Source organism: Dipodomys spectabilis, unplaced genomic scaffold (assembly GCF_019054845.1).
Source record: "Dipodomys spectabilis isolate Male_0828 unplaced genomic scaffold, ASM1905484v1 ptg000096l, whole genome shotgun sequence".
Classification (NCBI taxonomy): Eukaryota; Metazoa; Chordata; class Mammalia; order Rodentia; family Heteromyidae; genus Dipodomys; species Dipodomys spectabilis.
The window spans coordinates 3,405,163-3,426,866 of NW_024870773.1; the positions used below are offsets into that span (position 1 = coordinate 3,405,163).

Here is a 21,704-nt window from a genome sequence, read left to right on the forward strand (position 1 = left end):
TAGGCGCTGTCCCTCAGTTCTTCAGTTCAAGGCTAGTGCTCTACCACTTGAGCCACAGCGCCACTTCTGGATTTTTCTGTTTATGTGGTGCTGAGGAATCAAACCCAGGGCCTCATGCATGCAAGGCAAGCACGCTACCACTGAGCCACCTTCTCTGCACTTGTATTGCGAGTTTTTTGAAGAGAAAAGTAAATATTGATCCTTCACCTATCATGGTGTGAAGTTCCAAAGACCCCCGTAAAGTAGCAATAAGTGAACTGCGATGTAGCAAGGGACGCTTTATAACACTGCTATTTTGACAACGGTGAGGGATCACTGTGTAGATGACTATGTGATTATGTAGGTGACTATGTGACTTAATAATAATGTACTCATCATTGTTAACTTTCATTGAACCCTTAATGACACTGTTGTAAAGGGTTTAACTTCCACTTGAGAAACACCTATACAACTAGAGTTAATTATAGAGGAGATTTTGCTTTGTCTATCTGTGGAGTTTAGTATTAGATGAATTCTTAAGATTTCTGAATTAGACTTATGATATAAGCAATAATGATATTTTCATTTCATAATAACAATATTGCCATTAGAATTTACATTCAGTCTGTTTATCTTTGGAGTCTAATATGTTTATACTCATCAACCAGAATATAATACATAAAAGTGTTTTTACTCTTTTTTTCCTGATGGACATTAGCACTAAATGAATCTTATCTTTATAGCTGTAATACTGACAATAAAGGATTTTTATCTCTAAAACCATGGATGCTGATCCATGGACCTTATCTTAGTCATTTTGACATTATGTTTATTTAAGGCACTATTTGTATTTTGTACTTTTGTTTTGAGTTAACTTGACATGGATATAATCATATTCATTTGTATGTTAAAATAAACAGGAAGTAAAAAAGTGAATATAGTGGCTAATAGTTTTTAACTTGACAAACTTGAGACCCTTGTGACATTAATGGAACATCTACAAAAGGAGTTTTATGGTTTGGTCTAACCATAGTAATTCCAGGCTTGTAAATTCTTAGATGTGTTTAACTTTCTCCTTCTTATATCTTATTATTTTTGATTCCGCTTTTTAAAAATGATTCTCTATTTTCTCTGCTACCAGGCTCAGTCTCAGGGAGCCATTACATTTAAAATAATACCCAGCATCAAAGAAGAGACACCATCTAAAGAAGGCAAGGTTAGTCACTGCTTAAAGATATTTTTTGTAGGTGAGGGGAAATAATGTTTTTTTTTTCTTAAATCTTGGTTGTACCCATGTAGGCTGTTTCATTTTTTTTTTTCTTTCTGTTACTCTTTCTGCAACAAAATCTCCTTCTAGATGTTTATCAAAGCACTTTTTGACTATGACCCTAATGAGGACAAGGCAATCCCATGTAAGGAGGCTGGACTTTCCTTCAAGAAGGGAGATATTCTTCAGATTATGAGCCAGGATGATGCAACGTGGTGGCAGGCGAAGCATGAAGGTGATGCCAACCCAAGAGCCGGCCTGATCCCCTCAAAGCACTTCCAGGAAAGGTGAGCTACTGGCTGGAAGCAGTGGTCTTTCTTCCAGTGACCTTTTGTTCTCTGCAGAATATTGTTCCAGAATGACTGTGATTAAATGAGCTCTAAAACCCTGCTTTTGAATTCATCATCCCTTGGGTTTGGATTTCTGTTTTGTCTAAAGTATAAAGAACGATAAAAAAAAAAATAATGTGACTACCAGGTCATCTTAGGTTTTTGTTATGAAGCAAATGGAAAAAATGGCATATTAATATCAGAATTCATGTTGAGGTGAAAGGTAGGAAAAAATAAGTCATTTTAGTAGGAAGAGAAATATACAAAAATTTGTAAGTTGGAGCCAGACCCTGATAGCTCATGCCTGTAATCTTGGCTACTCAAAAGGCTGAGATAGGAGGATTGCAGTTTGAAGCTAGCCCACGCAGCATGACTCTATTTTCTCTAATTAACCACCAAAAGCCAAAAGTAGAGCTGTGGCTCAAGTGGTAGAGTGCCTGCCTTAAGAGGAAAAAAGCTAAAAAACATCACACGGACCCCGAGTTGAAGCCAAGTGCTGGCATTAAAAGAAAAAAATCTTAAGTTGGAAGAATTGTTTCTTCATTTAAATACTATTTTTTCCCTTTTCAAGACTTTTTTCCTTAAGATTTTTAATATTTTGATGTTACCTTAACCTTGAACGTGTACTGAACATTGATAGACACGTTGACCTTTTCTTTCTCCAGGAGATTGGCTCTGAGACGACCAGAAATACCAGTTCAGCCCTTGAAAGCTTCCAACAGGAAATCATGTAAGTTTGCTAATAAGAATGTAGGATAACCAAATCCTGCTGTTTGATTTTGACTGTTAAAGCAGGTGTTCATGGAAGAAGGAATCCTAATATCTTGCAGTAGATTTTAAGAGTATTATTTTCTCTGGAAGCAAACTCAGAAGATATTCACAATAGGAATATTGCTGTGCATCTTTGAAAGAAAAGATTTGTTTATAATCATAGTCCATTCTTTAGGGAAAAAAGTAGTAACCACAACTCTCACTAATTTCTAAATTTAGATACTTAATAAGTTTAACCTAGAATATGCCTCTTTCCTTTGTCCAAAGCCAAGAGCTTTGGGTAAGGTATTTCTTGGGAAAGATTTGAGGAAAAAATATCTACTACTTTCTTGGGTGCAAAAACATTTGTAGTTAAGAACAGCTCTGTGTGTGTGTGTGTGTGTGTGTGTGTGTGTGTTCATGTGCGCACGCATGCGTGTGCACACACGCGCACATATGTGCATGCATGTGCACACATGTGCTATCTGGACTGCTTTTGAACGCACAGCCTCAGATCTTGGCCTCTTTAGTAGGATTACAGGCAATGTCATTGGTGCCTGGCCTACTTAATTCTTTTCATATCCATCAATCATAGTAACTAGCCTTTATCTTGTTTGTTTGGAGTTTTCACCAACCTAAATTAAATGTTAATGAGGGTAAGAAAAAGGACAGTGTAGAACTCCTGAAAAGCCATGTGGGTTGAGGAGGATTTTTTTTTTCTTTCAGCTAACCCTTCTCTCAGCTTCTTACTCCTTGTTCTCTCCTGCCTCTATCTCATAAATTTTTGTTTCAACACTCCTAAATGTTTCCTGGTTTGGGGTGTTTTGTGAATTTTTAAAAATTGTTTTATTTGAAGCATCAAGACCATACATTAAAAAGCAAAATGAACAAATAAATGGCCCTGGAATTTTACATCAACATCTGTTTTTAGTATTGTGTTCTTCACATCTCCTGTAATTTCTGTCAGTTTGTAGAAGCTTATAGCCCAGGAATCTCATAGTGAGAGAGCCAAAGTACAGCCAAGTATAAATCTCACAGCAAGCAAATACTTAAGTGCAACACTGATTCAAAAGCCTGCTTGTTCTTGTACTTAAGTCTGGGCAGAAGGAAAAAGCACTTGTCATAATGCACGTGGCATTCTAAGACATCAGCATGCTTAAAGTTTAATGTAGCATTTTTTTCTAAGTATGCCTACTTTTCCGTTGGTGGCATCTCCAGCAGAAAGGAACTTTTCAGACACCCCTGACTTGCTTTTGGAGGGATCTGGTCCTGGAGATGTTTGTGCAGTTCTGATATATGCAATTCCTTGGAATAAAGCATGCTACTGAAAAATACCAGAAATATGAGGACACTCCAGTCTAAATCTGTACTCACTTTGTTTGAATCATGACACTTTGGAGATTTATAATTCGATATAATTATGAATTTTCATTTACTTAAATTTGCTTTTCAGTAGTTCTTCCCAACTATACTTGATTTCAATGTGTGTGAATTTAGATGTGTGTTTGTATGTATGTGTGCACATGTGTGTCCATACTTGTGTGCATGAGCAAATGCAAAGGGTCTCTATAATGGCATCTTTAACAATTGCCTCATGCTTTTACTTTACTTTTGTGCCTGTGGTTGGCACTCTATAGCATGTCTCCAGTTCCAGCTTTTTGCTAATTAGTTGGAGATGAAGTCTCCCAAACCTTTCTGACTTCAAACAGGCGGACTTCAAACAATGATCCTCCAGGTTGTAGCCTCTTGAATAGCTAGGATTACAGATGTAAGCCATTGGCACCTGGTCTAACCAATCACCTTGTATCACTGAGTGGTTACTTATATGACTATGATTTTATTCTTTATTTGATTTTTAAGTGTGTCATTATGACTAGAGTTTTCAAGGAGACGAAGTTTGTGAAGATGACTGTAGTATAGAGTTTATGTAAATATCATCATAAAGGCAGAAAGAAATGGCAGGTTTTAGTCTGGCCATCTATGTGTTTATAGTTGTAGAAGAGCTCTGCTTCTGGCTCCAAGGTAAATCAGACCAGGCATTATGATAATCATATCCTCTTCAGGCTTTGGTCTTAACATCCTTATGTAAACCCTTCACTGAAATATTAATCTTTGATGTTTTGTTACTGCTCCCTTCAAGAGGCTTGGCATAACTAACACATGCCCAAACAATAGGCTTCTCAAACAAAATAATGTGCTTTTTAAAATTAAGCATTCCTAAAAATGAAAACATAAAGTTTTATAATGAAAATATTCTCTATGTGTGTGTGTGTGTATACCAGTCATGAGGCTTAAATTCTGGGTCTGTGCACTGTTCCTGAGGTTTTTGCTCAGGGTCAGTGCTCTATCACTTGAGCCACAGCACCACTTCCAGCTTTAATTAGCTATAAGATTCTCAGGGGCCTTCCAGGCTGGGATGGTTTTGAACTTTGATCCTCAGATCTCAGCCTCCAGAGTAGCTAGAATTACAAGTGTGAACCATCAGCACTGGCTAAATGTATTTTTAAATTTTGGAAATGATATTAGGATTCTTCTCCTTTTCTCTGTCCCCCATCTATTTTGGAACAATTGCTTATCCAACCAAAAAAATTGTAATAGAAATGTATTTTCCTTCCCTCTGCCATCTGATATGGTTTTCACGTAATGGATTTGTATGAGTAACACAGAAGAACAGACCTAGATGTCTGATAGATTTTGGTTAATATGACTAGCTTTTGGATTATTGCATAAAAGAGTCAGCTTAAGTGTTCTGGAAATGGGTGAAAGCAAACCTTAAGTCTCAAGTAGCATATAGGAATAGTTTTTCCTGATGGAAACTTGGCAACTTGCATTTCTTATGTCAATATTATTTAAAGTACCCTAACATTTTTGTTGTCCATTTACTTATATAAAACATATGCTATCACCTTGCCTTTAAAAAAGATATATGAGTTTCTTTATTGGAGATATTGTTTGCTCTTATTCTGTTGAAATATATACAATTATATGAGTTAAAAAGTCTTCTTAATTATATAAACATTAATGTACTTTAATAGGTGGTTTTTTAAATTTTTTATGCCAGTACTGGGGCTTGAACTTAGGGGCTAGACATGATTCCTTTAGCTTTTTCTCTTAAGATGGGCTCTCTGCCACTTGAACCTCAATTTTACTTCTTGCTTTTTGCTGCTAATTCGAGATAAGAGTCTCGGATATTTCTGCTAGGGCTGGCTTTGAACCATGATCCTCAGATCTCAGAGCCCTGAGTAGCTAGGATTACTGGCAGGAGCCACTGGCTCACACTGATACAATGTAATTTAAATCCAGCTTGTAAGAGCCTTCAGAAAGAGTGGAGAAAAACTGTTTACATACCTTATTTTACAAGTGTTTTTTTTCTTTCTTGCTATTGTTTCTAACGTATTTATAAGGTGATTTTTTTTTTGTTGTTGTTGCTTTGTATGTCACTCCCCCATGGTATAACCTTTCACTGTATTTAATGTTGGTATAATTTGTGGAGGGGAAGGGAAAAAACAAATTGTTTAAATAGGGATACAGGTGGACCCATTGCAACAGTGAAATGTACAAGATGCTGTGTTGAAAAGCAAACTTTACAACTTTGGCGGGAGGAGGGGAGGTGAGTGTAGTTGTGGAGATGGAATGGGAAGGAATGGTAGGGGAAAATAAAGGAGGAAGCAACAATGTCTGATAAGAAATGTACTCATTACCTTGCTCATGTAATTGTAACCCCTCTGTATGGTATTTTCACAATAAAAAACATTTAAAAAATTGAAGACACAACAACAAAACCCAGAATATTTCAGTGCTATTTTTATTTCCTTTCTTAGTTATCCAAGTATAAATACCCAAACAGTTCTAATCCAGCAAATTGAATAGTAGTAATTTGATATTTTCTTTAATAAAATAACTCTTGTAGAATTCCTGTTATAAGAGACATAAAAATGCAGAAATAAGAAATAACAGCACAAAAACAATATTTTTGAATTTGTTTGAACCAGTTGTTACTATTGTGCGGATAAAATTTAACTGCAGATGATGAATGTCCATTAGAAAAAGGCAGACAACGAGTAAAAGAAGGTATTTGTGGTACATGATATTAATCATTTAGGTTGAAAGTGAGGCATTTAAGAATAAGTCATGGGCTGGGCGCTGGTGGCTCATGCCTGTAATCCTAACTACTCAGGAGGCTGAGATCTGAGGATCACAGTTCAAAGCCAGCCCGGGCAGGAAAGTCTGTGAGACTCTTATCTCCAATTAACTACCAGAAAACTGGAAGTGGCGCTGTGGCTCAAGTGGTAGAGCACTGGCCTTGAGCTGAAGAGCTGAGGGACAGTGCCCAGCCCCAGAGTTCAAGCCCCATAACTGATCAAAAAAAAAAAAAAGAACTCATGGTAGGACTCTGTAATAAAGCTGTTCAAGTCAAGTATATTTTTTTCTTCTGTCATCTTCAATAAACATGTGTTTTTTAAATTTAATTTTATTATAAAGGTGATGTACAGAGGGATTATAGTTACTTAAGTAAGCAATGAGTACATTTTTTGTCAAACACTGTTACCCTCCCATTTATCTCCCTTTTTTCCTCCTCTCTGATTCCCCCCGCCCCAAATTGTAAAGTTCATTTCCAACATAGTGTCTTGTGAGTATCGCTGTTGCATTGGTTCACCTTTTGTCCTTTGTCTCACCATTTTGTTATTCCCCTTCTTCCTCAAATTTAATAAACATATATACAAGACACAGGGTACCAAAATCAAAAAACTGTGATACCAGGGGATATGCCAAAGGGGAAAAAAAATGAAAGAGAAAAGAAATAACTTCACACAGTACATTAAAGAAAAAGGAAAAACTAAAACAAAATCTTTAAAAAAAACCCTCTTGTTTTCATACTTGGAGTTCCTTTTGATTAGCATCATTTTATGTGGTCATATGTACTTAGCTACTGAGCTATTGTGATCCTCTGCTAGGACTATCCTAGACAAATACTAATTATTACAAAGGAAGGAATCCATAGAGACTATGTTTCTTTGGGCCTGGCTTACTTCACTTAATATGATATGGTATATACACACAATGGAATTCTGTGCTTCCATCAGAAAGAATGACATTGCCCCATTTGTAAGGAAATGGAAAGACTTGGAAAAATCATTTAGTGTTTTCATAAACAGAGTTAGTTCCGAAACAGAGACTGCATATGTTTTATAATTAGGTTATGTGTAAAAATTTGTAAAACATTTTTGATGCTGGTGGGAAGTTATGAACAGAAACACATGGAATTTTAAAAATACCTATAAGAGCTGGGTGCCTGTGGTTTACATTTGTAATCTAAGCTACTCAGGGGGCTGAGATCTGAGGATTGTGGTTCAAAGCCAGCCTGGGCAGGAAAGTTCACCAGACTTTTTATTTCTGATTAACCACCACAAGCCAGAAGTGGAGCTGTGTTTGAAGTGGTAGAGCACCAGCCCTGAGTGAAAACAACTAAATGGCAGTACCCGGGCCCAGAATTCAAGTCCTAGTATCAGCATACACAAACACAAGAGAGAACAATAAGTATTCTTTGTCCTGAATGTTAAGTCAGCTTTCTGTTACTTTAACAACCCCCTGAGATAACCAACATGTCCAGAGAAAAGTTTTTTGGGGGGCTTGTGACAAATCAGCATATCACGGTGAGGAGTTGAGTTCACAATAGAGCAGAGCTGCTCACGTCGGTGGTAGGATTCAGAAGAGAGAGGAAGAAGAAATTTCTAGGGTCCCACCATTCTAGATACAGGGAGACATCCCCAAGGGTCAGATTCCTCCTACAACTAAGCTCCCTCTTAAAAGTTCCTCCCATTTCCTATAGTATAGCTCTATAGGCCTTTGGAGGTCATTCCAGATTCAAACTTGAATACTATAATACTTAGTAATACTATGTGTTGGAGTCTCAGGCTCAGGGTGTGTGTGGAAACAGGTATAGATGAACTAAGTTGTAAATCTCGTGCTTAATTACCCCATAGGGAGATGGTTGAGGTGTTTCTGCCTATTCAGTAAACTATTCTCTGCCTGTTAGTATTACATAGGATAAACTCTTGTAGTTTGCAAGGTTCTAATTTTGTCTTTGGGGTCTAGGGCCATGCACATAAGAAAGAGTTGGCTTGGAAGCTGGTCTGTGGCCAAGGACTGTTTTAGGGGAGAATGCATTCAGGGGTAGGAGGGTGTTTAGGAAGCAGATACAGCTATGCTTGTGTCAATAGTACTGCACCAGCATAGATGGATAGCTTGTTCCACTTGCTTTTTTTTGTATATATTTTTGTTGTAAAAATACTGTACAGAGGGATTGCAGTTACATGAGTAAAGCAATGAGTACATCTCCTGTGGAGCATTGTTACTTTCTTCTTTGTTTTTCCCCTACCATCCCTTCCCTCCCCACCTCCCCAACTCCTCCCTCCCTTCTTTGTTTTTGTTACAGTGGGTCGACCTGTATCCTTATTTCAGCATTTTGTTATTTCTCTTCCCCTCCCCAAATTAGAAAAATGTATATACAAGATTCTGGACCACAACATCAAATACAGTGTAAACAGGGGTTATACCATGGGGGAAGAACATACAAAAGAAAGAAAAAAAATCACATGGTACATTATAAATACATTAAAAACAACAGCAAGAAAGATAAAACCATTTGTGTCCCTGTCTTGGGGTTCATTTCGCTTATTAGCATCAGCTTAATGTGGTCATATATGTACATAGCTTTTGACCTTTTTTGCTTGTCCTAGACATATACTATTTATTGCAAATAAGGGAAACCATGGGACCTGTTTCTTTGGGCCTGGCTTATTTCCCTTAATATAATTTTTTTCCAAGTCTTTCCATTTCCTAACAAATGGAGTGATGTCATTCTTTCTGATGGAGGCATAGAATTCATTATGTGTGTGTGTGTGTGTATGTATGTATGTATGTATATGTGTGTGTGTATACACACACACACACACATATACACACACATATATTATCACATTTTCTTGATCCGTTCATCCACTGAAGGGCATCTGGGTTGGTTCCATATCTTAGATTGTTTCACTTTCAAGAGTATCTGCTCTGCCTCATTTGTCCCACTTAGAATTCATTTGTTCTACTGTGAGACCTTTCAGTTCATTCTCTGTTTGTAGACTGCAAATTTGTCTCTTTATGTTCCTAGTCTCCTCTGTGGTCTTACAACTTTTCTGTCCTGCACTCCATTGTTAACTGCTTTGGGCTCCTGTTAGCACTGCTGATGGCAGGGGTTAGCCCTTTCCAGGCTCCCCTGTCAGGAGAAACATGGGGTGTTGACAGTGAGAAAAGGACATGAAGGCATGTTTGAGGCAAGGGGAGACTTGGAACAAACATGTTCCTGACTTCGCCCCTGATTGATTGTTTTCTTGCCTAGGTTTGAGTACCCACAAAGTGGTTTAGGGGTAATTTTGACATCAGAGTTAAACATACCTAGACAACCTGGGTCCACATTCCCATCTGTGAAGTGGGGACAGTAGTCCTGGCCTCAGATTGTTGGGGAACTAAGTAACTTTATATACTTAGTGAGCCAAGGAAAATGCCTTGTATACAGTAAGAAATGTGAAATTACCCCATCTATCATCCCAGATCAATTCTTGGTATTTTTTTCTTTTTATGTAACCTACTAATTCTAAGGGAATTTATTTTATTTCTTTGCTTTTCCTACTAGATGTCTATTAAGCATGAACATACTATTGGATATGTGTGTGGATTAAACAATCTCTTTCTTAAGAATTGTATTGAGAAATGTTCTTTTCTGCAATTTTGACCTTTTATTACAATACAAACTATATCTTATATATTACATAATAAATATATTTGTATTTATTAATACAAATTAATACAAATATATTTATTATATAATACTTATTATATATGACACATTTTATATGTAATATACATTAGTATATATAAGTGATAGTAGTTTATATCACATATATATAATGCAATGTACATTAGTGATTATATTTATTATAGGTTGGTTGTTGGTGTTTTTAAGTATTTTTGTTGTTTCTTTTGTGACATGCTTATACTATTGTTACTATGACACTGATTTTTTTCATAAGGGTTCAGTATTCAAATAATTGTATTAGTTCAATCAAAAATATTTGCCAGCCAGGTACTGGTAGCTCACACCTGTAATCCTAGCTACTCAGGAAGCTAAGATCTGAGGATCACAGTTGAAAACCAGTCCAGGCAGGAAAGTCTGTGAGACTCTTATCTCCAATTAACCACCAGAAAACCACAAGTGGTTCTGTGGCTCAAGTGGTAGAGCACTCACCTTGAGCTGAAGAGCTGAGGGACAGCGCCCAGGCCCAAGTTCAAGCCCCACAACTGGGATAGATTTTATATCCCATGTGATAGTAGAATGCATGAAAATTCCCAGTTATCAGTCTTAAGCACTGTTTATTTTATTTCCACCATGCCTAAATGTCTAGTTTGGCTAATCTGTGTATCACATAATCTAATCTTTGTTTTCTGATCACTTGTTTTGATATACGTGAGTTTTTAGAAGTGTTAAAAATGTGTATAAATTATTTTTTGAGCCTGAAAACTAGTAACTTCTCAGATTGGCTAATACTGGTCAAGTAGAGCCAACACAGTTAAAAGACCCATGGCTATTTGAAGAGTGAAAGTGAAGTGTATGTACTTTCTCTGAACCTTTTTTTTTGATGGCCAGTACGTAGCTTGGGGAGACGAATCCTTTTTCTCTGTAAAGTCACGTTGCAAAATCGGTTCTACCTCGATTCAAGCTTAAGTTTTACTTCTAATATATTGCCAGTACTTTTTCTACTTTATATTCCTAGTCAAACTTGACATTTCTTTTTTTTACTAGTGCCATGATTGAACTCTTAGTCTTGTTCTTGCTGAGCTGGTGTTCTACCACTTGAGCCACATCCCCAGCCTCAAACCTAACTTTTAATAATCAAATAATACAATGAAAACAACAGGTCCTGTCTGACTCATTGATATGTCTAATTAAGTTGACCCTTGTCAGGATAGATATTGTTAAATTAACAGGGTATTGTTAACAGGAAATTTTGTTAACAGGAAATTTAGACATTTTATGGAAAATTTGTTGTTTATAAGAATTTTTTTTGTTTTGTCTTCTATGAATTTTTTCAATATCTTGAACAGATTAATTTATAAACAAAACCAATCTGTGAAAATAAAATGATCATATTCAAGGTATTATTGGTTTACTTTTTCTCATTTGATTGTTCATGAGCTCTATGAAGACTTGTTTTGTTCACATAAAAATGATCTTGCATTTATTTGACCACTGCACATTCCCCAAATGTGTAAATTCTATAAATAACAAGAAATCAGTAGAAAACCTAATAGAACAAAATAGCATAAACTTGAGCAGACATTTTGAGAAAGGCATCTTTGTGATCAATAAACATAAAATGTTCTTATTCATCAAAGAAAAAAGCCATAATACAATACTATCTACTAAAGTATATACATACTTTATAGAACAAGACTTAGTGGAGATTAAAATTCTATTTATTTCTTGATTAACAATTTTTGATATATTTAAAATGTTTATCTCTTTCCTTTGGCTTTTCTAAGATGAGGAAATAATTGAGTGTGGTAGGTGAATTTTTGTTTTTTTCTTGGATGCAACATCTTTAAAGTTTAATTGTGTTTTCTGCCCATCTAACCATTTCCTTTCTCATTTTCTTTGTGCTTCTCAGAGGAAATTAAAGGTACATGTATAAAAGTTTCCGTGCATAGTCTAGTAATTTTATTTGGTGCACATAAGTTTAGGGTCAAATTGAACATATCAAGCAGTTAATGAAAGAGATCTTTACTTACATCTTTACTTTCATTATGACATTTCAGTCCAAACACAGAGGTAGGACTTTTTTTTGGGGGGCGGGGGGAATAACATCCTTTTTTTGTTGTGCTTCATAGCGAAGAAATACAGAATATAAACAAAAATAACACATCACACTTATATTTCTGCCAATTGTGCTAAACAAAGGCGAAGGAAGAAAGCAGTGTTCTTTAAGTACACTGGTAAACGTTTTTTAGCTTCTGGAATGGAACCCGGGTCCTCACGCATGCTATGCAGGTGTTTTATCACTGAGCTACATCCCATATCCCTGGCAATGGTTTGATTTCTGGATACTCTGGGTTATTCCAGGCATATACTTATGTAAATGTTAGAGGCCCAGTATGAGAAAGTACTCTATTATTTACATTCACTTTTAAATGTATACAAAACTCAGTATTCACTTAATTCCCCAAAATAATAGCATATTCTTTACTCTTTAAATGAATTTTATCTGTTCTTTAAAAAAAATGGAAGTGGGAATATTATTTTTTATTGCTTCCTATTATGGAATCACTACATATCAGTAGGAAGATGTATTTTTAATCTTAACCCTTCTGTCTAATCCAATGAGCCAAGCACGCATGCTCTCTTGTACATTTTACCAAAGAGCCTGATTTACGAAAGTAATTTTACTTTGGAAATCAAGCGCTATAATTTTCTTAACTGTGAAAGCATAAACATTTCAGATAAGGTTTTATTTTAAAGTAATTTTTTTTGGGCTTGCATCAAAGAACCTCTGAAGAAGGTTAAAAAAATCAACTGCATGATGGTTCCAAATATTAACACTTAAATATAAAACAAAATGTTTTATGTTTAAGATTGGCATTGTGAAGGCTGTTCTTTGCTGTGCTTCACACAATTGTTTTGCGTGATTTATTTTTTGCATCTATGGCTGGGCTTCTAACTGTTCTGCTTTGTTTCTTGGCTTTGTTCTGAATGCTTTTACCCTTCATCCAGAGGATTCTGAATATGCTGCTAATCACAGTGGAACCTATATAGGTGAGCAATGGTCATGGAGGAGGATTCCTTTCTGTTGCTTTCTTCAAAGTCGTTATTTTATCTGAAATTAGTATATATTCATTAGCATGCTCTGATCTTCAGTGGTGACAGCATGTACTCTGTCAAAACAGGCTCAGCGGGCTGGACACAAAGGATCTCTTCATGTGCTTTGGTTATAATTCAAGAAGCCTTCCACAGCATACTTTTTCAATCTTTGTATGTTTTTTGATAGAAGATGAAAAGGCATCCTGTTTGTGCTAAATATTTTCTAATGAATGGTTTAATGTGAATTGTTCAAAACTATTGAATGGCTTTTTATTCTTAACTAAGTTCTTAGATAATAGTTTCTTATGATTTGTTACTCCCCTAGTCTTCAAATAACTAACATTCAGCCCCAAATACAATTAGGCCTCATGATCAACTTTCAGATCTCTGTTGGAAGGAAACAAATCTAGTTTGGAGATGTCAAGGGCTGTTAAGAATAAAAGTAGAACTACCTAGAACTCACTGGAGGTATGACTGTGGTCAGCTCCATGGTTCTTCTGGTCTGGGTCAGCTTGTTAACTTTCCATTCTGGTGTTTTGCCTAGGGTCTGGCTGTGTTTAAGAGAGCTGGGTGAATTTGTTTCTGAATCACATGGTCTTTTACTCTCCAGTAAGCTGAGAATACAGGAGCTTCAGAGTTCCAGACTGCAGCAAAAGAAAGCAGTTTCTAGTCTTTGAATACTTTTGACATCATGCAAGTCTTTTGACCCAAGCAAGTCTTTTGGCCAAGTTAGTGTCAATGCAGGTGGAAGCTACCTGAGAGCTTTGTATACAGAAGGAGTGCCCAAATACACAGCCACTAGGACATGTTTCTACTGCTGTCAAAAATCGAAATGGGGACCTTACTGTCCCTGCTCAGTGGATCAGATGTTGAGGGGATATGCTTCTAGTGGATACCTTTCACGCAGTGTGCTACGTGTATGTTGCGTATCATGCTGTGCTTCAAAGAAAGAGATGATCTCCAGCCTACTTCGATTGAGTCACCTCATAAGAGAGGGCATCAGAGCTGGTACTATGGTCACTGAGAATTCTAGTTCACAGCGGGGGATAAATGTGAATGCAGCTCCATGGAAAGAAGCTAAATGTCACAGAGCACAAGGCATATGTAAATTTAAGTGATATGTAGACCATAGGGCGGGAAGTGTGGTTTGATTGCTTGATACTGTCAGCTCTTACTCAGTAGGCTAAATAATCTTACATAGTAGTCTAAATAAAGTTTTTCCTGATTTTTCACTCAACATTGCTCTTGCATAAAATTGTGCAGAATATGGTTTTTAAGTCTTTGTTTCTTATAGCATGTAAGGATTTTATGAAATAAACATGTGATAGGGAAATTAAATGTAAAAGTGAAGAAATGATCAGTAGTGGGGCATTCATGGCTCACACCTGTTTTCCTAGCTATTCCAGAAGCTGAGATCTGAGGATTATTGTTGGAAGCCAGGCTGGGCAGAAGAACCTATGGGGAAAGGAAAGTAACCAACAGGGTGTCAGGAAAATGAGGCCACGTGTTGCTTAAGAACCAAAAGTTGGATAAATACATTATTTTTAGCAGATTGTGTTGTGGGATTTTTTGCATTTGGCTGGCTTTTGAATTTGCATAACCTGCTTCTACAGTATGGCTATTTGCCCCACTCGATTTCTGTCTTAGAAACAGAACTTTCCTTCCTGTACATAATTATGGTGTCAAAGGGAGAAAAATGTGACCAATATAATTCAATATATGTGTAATGTGTTAGCTTTCTGTCACTATAACAAATACTGCGATAATGAGAAGTTTGGGCTTCAGTCTGTGATGGCTATATGTGGCAAATGTATTCACTTCATGGCCAAGAGTGAAAGGAGGAGGAGAGACCAAGATCCCTTTAGAGCACATGTCCCAAATTTGATAGACTCTTGAATTTGCAACCTCTGATTATAAAGTACAATTATAAGGCCTAACGTTCTCCCAGTGGATTTCTCCTCTTAAAGAGCTGCCTTTTGGTAGAGCCACTCTGGGGGGGAGGGGGGAGACACTGGGAGACATTCCAGTTTCAAACTGCAGCATACATCATTTCTTCCTGTCATAACCAACTTGATGCCTAAAATTAACCAGCACTTTATCCCATAATACTTTTTTTTTGGCTAGTTCTGGGGTGAGGGGGCTTGAACTCAGAGCCTGGGCACTGTCCATGAGTTTCTTTTTGTCAAGGATAGCACATTCTGGCTTTTTTGGTGTGTGTGTGATTAATAAGAGATGAGAGTCTTACAGATTTGACTTTTCTGTCCAGGCCAGCTTTGAACTGCAGTCCTCAAATCTCAGTCTCTTGAATAGCTGCGATTACAGGAATGAGCCCCTAGTACCCAGTTTCCCATAATGCTTTTAAGTATATCTCTGGTGATTGTTTCTTTGAAAAAAAGTTCCCCACTGGTGACCTAATGTTTCCACATCAAATATTTCTCTCACTAAAATGAGAGATTTAAATTGTACAAATTGAGCCAGATTCTGGTGGTTCACAACTGTAATCCTAGCTACTCCACAGGGGCTGAGATCTGAGGATTGTGGTTCAAAGCCAGCCTGAGCAGCCATGAGACTCTTATCTCTAAGTAACCAGCAAAACTCCACAAGTGGAGGTATGGCTCAAGTGGTAGAACCACCAGCCTTGAGCAATAAAGCTAAATAATCATGCCCCAGCTCTTCATGCCCTAGTACCTGCACTACATTAATTAATGCTACAAGCCAACAAGATGGAAAAGGATTTCTCCATGGTGGTCATTTTGCACATGTCGTATAAAGGATCACAGTACTCTGGGATACATCCACCTCCAACAGATGCTGCCTCCTTCCTACCCAGGTGCATTTTAGTTCCATGGTTTTGAAGAACATCTACATATACAGGACAGGCTTGGGTTTCTCCTTCACATATGCTATGTTTATCTGCGAGGAGAGTTCTGGGAAACAGCTGAGAAATTTGACCTCATTCCACGATTTTCTAGGAATAAGTAAAAAGGATTTCTGAGGCTGTGGCTTACTCTAGGACCTAACTCTCACCTGTTAGGCACTTCTGTGCCTCTGTCTACTGTCTCCTCAGAAAATGGAAAAACAAAAGTACCCTAGCCTGTGGCCAGAATATCCTTAGAATAATGCTCAGTAGAGGCATGACCAAGATGGAGTTAAATCAAGCCCAAATATCAGGGAAGATACTTTATTATTTTCAGTTTATTTGAAGTGCCTCAAATCAAGCTCCAGATGACATCTAAATTATTTTTAACTCATTAACAGGTTACATTTCTGAAAATCAAATTCCACACCAGAATTATCTAAGTTAACACTTTTGAGAGAAGTAACATTATGGTATAGTATTCATAAGGTGATATTCAAATCATAATATATGAGTTTTCATAACTGTACATTGAAACCATATTTAATAAAGCTTTGCTAATAATGAGGTATGATTCTTACTGATGTATAACAAAGCTAATTTCTTACAGGTTAACTTATTTATCCATAAAAAAAGGCTTGGCTGTTTTTACTAGGAAAAACGTGCCTTGTAAGTTGTATTCAGTTCGCATTTATAATTCCATGAACATACATTGATAGTATTCTGTAAATATCTTTTTTAATCTTCCACTTGTGTTCATTTACAGGAGATATTTAAAGATCAGGCAGCGCAGAAACACATTTTAACCTGTAAATCCTCAAAGTAGAGTATTCCTACTCATGCATCTGAAATATTACATTAGATCAAAACTTCTGAATCTTTTTCTTATAGGAAAGATGGCTGATAGTGTAGTGTGTTATATTGAAAAAAAATAGGAAGAAATAGTCATAAACCACAAAAATAATCATTTGTTTCAGTTGGCACTCATATCTAACAAAGAGACTTTTAAAAAAGTAAAATGAAGGAACAGCTACTTTGAAAAATGCAGAATTGAGGATTGTCTCCTCACTCAAAAATCTGCCTGTTTTTAAGACTGCATAACAGTTTTTAGATGTTTTAAGTAACTGTGACTTCAAAGACTGTCTCTTTTCTGTAAATATTAATCAGAGGAAATTGCCTCTTTTAGAGTTGAAGTCAAGAGCTGTCTCTCTATAAAGGTCTCCCTTCATAGATGTATAGAATGAAACCCATATACATGTGTATGTATATATATGAATTATTAGGATCAATTTCTGTCTCATAAGCTCTTGACTTTCAATTGGCTTTGGTGAATTGTATGGAAGTTCGTGTGCTTTTTGTCTACATCTGTGTTCTGACTTCCAAAATGTAGTTTCTGGAAGTTGAGCTGTAACTCAAGTGGAAAAACTCCAGCCTTGAGCAGGAAAAGCCAAAATGAGAGCATGATGCCCTGAGTTCCAGCCCCAGCACTAGCACTCACACACAGAAAGTACAATTACTTTTCAGTGATAAAACAGCTTTTAAGAGTCTGTCTGTCTGTCTGTCTGTCTGTCTGTCTGTCTGCCTGTCTGTCTGTCTGTCTGTCTGTCTCTCTCTATCTCTCTCTAAACTGCACAACAAAGTAGTTCATAATGAAGAGTCAATTATTTTTTAGCATTGGTAAAACAGAATATTTTCCTCTGTTTAATTCATTATAAGAAAGTCTTGTTATAATCAGCTCACTAAGTACTACTTATCAAGCATCTGTTTTCGAACATACTTCCTTGCAAATGTTTCCTGAAAAATCAATTTTTCTCCACGTCTGGCCTTGCTGGAGTATTTCATGCATTCTTGTAAAACAAGATCAGTTTGGGGACTTATGGATACTAACACTGTTTTTTCTATTTAACTCATGTTTAGCCTAAAGTTAAACAACAACACCACCAAAACACCACACTGCCTGCTTCCTGTGATTTTTTTTTTAGTGTTATATAGCCATCTCTGCTTCTTTGTTTTCCCTAATTGCTATTTCTTATTTCTTTCCATTCTCTACTGCTCCTCAGCAAGCCACCCTGCTGAATTAATAAATCTGGTAAAAATTTCTCTTTAGTATCCAATCATTTATTAAGCAGTGTTAGGTAGGTAATCACAGCTGTATCTAAATATACTACCTAAATATTTTTCAAAAAAATTAGAATTTTTACAAAGAGAGTAGAGGCATTCTTCCAAAAGTAGTATAGGTTCTTTGTTGAATAAAAAACAACACTGCGTAATCTCGACAAGTCTGGAATACTACTTGGAAATAACTTTCTGTCCAAAAGAAACTATTTCTGCTTGGAGAACTTTAGGTTGCATGGATGGACTCTGTGAAAAAAATACTAATGTTCAGCCTCTCCCCTCCCTTGTTCAAAACTGTATTTTATATGTAGTTTTGTCTGCATATACTGTATATTCTTATTTTTTGAAAGCATAAACAAGAATTCATTTTATTAGCTGCCTGGAAGAAAACCCAATTCACATACTGTTTTTCTGTTATGGTGCTGCTTTGCTATGCCTTAAAATTAAATTGCACAAAAGCAAATTGTCAGAGAATGAGAAAAATTTTTAAAGATGTATGTAAATAATTTTTTTCCTTGGAAATTACAGATCAATAGAGTGGTTTCCATGGTTTCACCAGGTTGGTTTCTGTTTTTTAGCGTTAGTTTGAAATGAGCTGAAAGATTCTCAGGGTGTTTATGGACCTGAACATTTCTTTGCTTAGAGATGAGCCTGAGCAGGGATGCTCCACTCACGAATTCTCTTTTCATTTGTTCAAAGCCTGTCCCTCCTTTATACAAAATTAGCATGTATGCGGCTGGTTACTAGAATCATGACATTGTCTGTGTTTCTTTGGTGATTTCTTTTCCGACACTGTGTTGTAGAAGATGACTAGTCCAGTGTTTTTCTGTTTCAGTAATCTGCACAGATTTGTTTTAGCATTGTTTTCTCTGTTTAAATCTTCTCTCAGTTTTCACCTGTCACTTCAAGGCATTTTTTAAATTATTATCCTGCATTGTCTGTTTGATGACTACCACATTATGGAATGTATTTTTCAGTAGCGTTTTGTATTAAAATTGTTACCCCAAGATTTTTAATGTTTGTGACAATTTCTTTCATTATAACAGCATTGGCAATATATTAAAATTCTATTTTGATAGAAGTATTCACCAATTTTATTGTCAGGAACTTAATCTAACATTATATAGTAACTTCTAGCTGCTTAGTTTTTATTAATATCTATTTTTTAATTCTCTTAATTCTTTTTAAATTAGCTTTAAGTAATTGTACAAAGGGTTTTCAACTCAACATGTCAGTTTGTGAGTATGTTGCATCTTAATGTCAGCCATCCATCATTTTTTCCCATCTCTTTAAAAAGTTCCTTTATAGTAAAAATTTCTCTTGCTTGTAATAAAGATATTTACCTGGTCAATTGTTAACTATTTAATCAATTATTTAGTTGTTAAATATTTTCTAGGTCAGTTGTTCCAACTTTTAGGATGCACAAAATAATTTTCATGCGTTTTTGTTAGTCCTGCCAATTTAAAAAAAATTGCATCTACATTTTAATATACTTTAAATAGAAAAAAAGAACTTAAAATGTTCTATTCACATATTCTCCTAGAAAATTAAGCAGTTTTATTCAATGTGTCTGCATTTTAATTAGAACTTTTAGAGCGAATTCTTCCATAACACTCTCATTCTTGAGGTGCCTGTGACCTGTGTTTGCTCTGTCATGATTCAAGAAATTTTATTCAGACTTCTTTCCCTATGCTATAAACATCTATGAAACTTAAACATACTAAAAGCTTGTTTAAACATTAGTGATGCATAATATCTGATGTTATTAGGCCAGGTTGGTTATATAAAAGAAATGTAATCAAATATTGAAACTGTCCCCTCTAAAACATTTTAGGTGGTGATATAATGGCTTAGTGTTTATTTTCTCTGAGTTACAGAAAGCCAAGGTCTTGCCAGTGCTCTCTCACGTGATTCCTGAGGCTTTAGTAGTGGTAATGTTTGCTTTATTTGGGGCCTTTAGTATTCCTGCTGTGTTTGTTCATTAAGTGATTAGGCTTTTAATAAAAATGCCTTAAAGATCACAATATCATGATAGTTTCTAGATATTTGCATTGTAAATTTATATTAAAGTCATTATTTGTGAGAACAAAAATATGATAATTTGTGATTTCATAAAACAAAATTTTTTATTAGTTTATTAGTTTTTATTATTAGTTTTATTAGTTTATTAGTTTTTGAAATAAAGTACCCACCCAAATCCATCCCTCCCTCCCTCCCTCCCTCCTTTCCTTTCTTCCTTCCTTCCTTCCTTCTTTCCTTCCTTACTTCCTTCCTTCCCTTTGCAGGTGAGATTCCTAGTTTTCTATCTTTGTCATTTTTATACCATATTCTAATTTGTATAGTTTTCTGTTGCTTTTTGATTTATCTGTATTTGAATTTATTACTGTCACAAATGTGGAAAACTTGGCTGATTACTTAATCCCCTCAAAGTATAAAAGACTAGATCCTGCTTTGAGATATGGAATATATTTTGTGTCGTATGTTAACTTCATGAATTTATCTGTCTATGCTGGATTTTGTTTGGTTGTTCATATATTATGAACTCTGGGTTTTACTCTTCCTACATAATACAACTATTCATTTTTAAGCATTTCTTTCTATATTTGTGTATCCATACCTGCTTCTCTTTGAATGAAATCATGATAAAACTCACAGTGTTAAGTGTAATTATTGTATCCGATTCAAGTTTTCTGTTTATTATTATATCAAATGTACTTTAATGGTGCTATATACTTTTATAACTTTAATAGGTTTACAGTAACCTCAGTTTTTAAGAAGTTTCATAATTTAAGTATTTCCATACTTCTGTGTAACTTGGTTGCTTCCAAAATTTTTAATATTTTGAAAGAACACTAACATTTGAAATTGTGGATGGGTATTAAATATTTTTCATATGAAAACTTACACTAAAATACATGATTCTTAAATTACATTTGCAAACATTAGAATCCATTTTCTTGATTAATGTGTTATGCAAAGATAATGTAATGAAATAGTTTTGAAAATCACTAACTCGTCATTATCCAAGTTTGTTATTTTATTTAGGAGAAAATTCAAAATTAATTCAAAACACTAGAACTTGCAAATATCTAGTTTATATTCAAGATCCTATTCGATAAGAGAACCCAAGTGGCAAGCGTTTGAGAATAATGTTTGTATTCCCCTCCTCTCCCCTTCCCTCCTTTCCCTTCCCTTCCCCTCCACTCATCTTTCTTCCAGTATTGACATTTTCATTTTCTTTTTTCGGTGCCACAAATGGAGTTTGAACTCAGGGGCTAGCCACTGTCCCTTAGTTTTTTGCTCAAGGTTGATGCTCTACACTTGAGCCATACCTCCACTTCTGGCTTTTGGCTAACTAACTGGAGGTAAAAGTCTTACCAACTTTTCTGTTCAGTCTGTCATTTAACTTCTGCCTTCATATCTCACCCTCCTTAGTAGCTAGGATTACAGGTGTGAGCCACCAATGCTCAGCCAGTACTGACCTACAAACTAGGGGCCTAAAGG

General features: G+C 35.8%; 1 protein-coding gene across 1 annotated transcript in view; it reads left to right on the forward strand.

Moving 5' to 3' along the window:
• Positions 1 to 21,704, forward strand: part of Mpp7 (membrane palmitoylated protein 7) — a 220,896-nt gene that overhangs the window by 159,591 nt on the left and 39,601 nt on the right. The window contains exons 9-11 of the mRNA XM_042686270.1: positions 1,121 to 1,195; positions 1,337 to 1,533; positions 2,241 to 2,305. Of these exons, the coding sequence (XP_042542204.1) occupies positions 1,121 to 1,195; positions 1,337 to 1,533; positions 2,241 to 2,305 (337 nt within the window). The remainder of the gene's footprint in view (positions 1 to 1,120; positions 1,196 to 1,336; positions 1,534 to 2,240; positions 2,306 to 21,704) is intronic.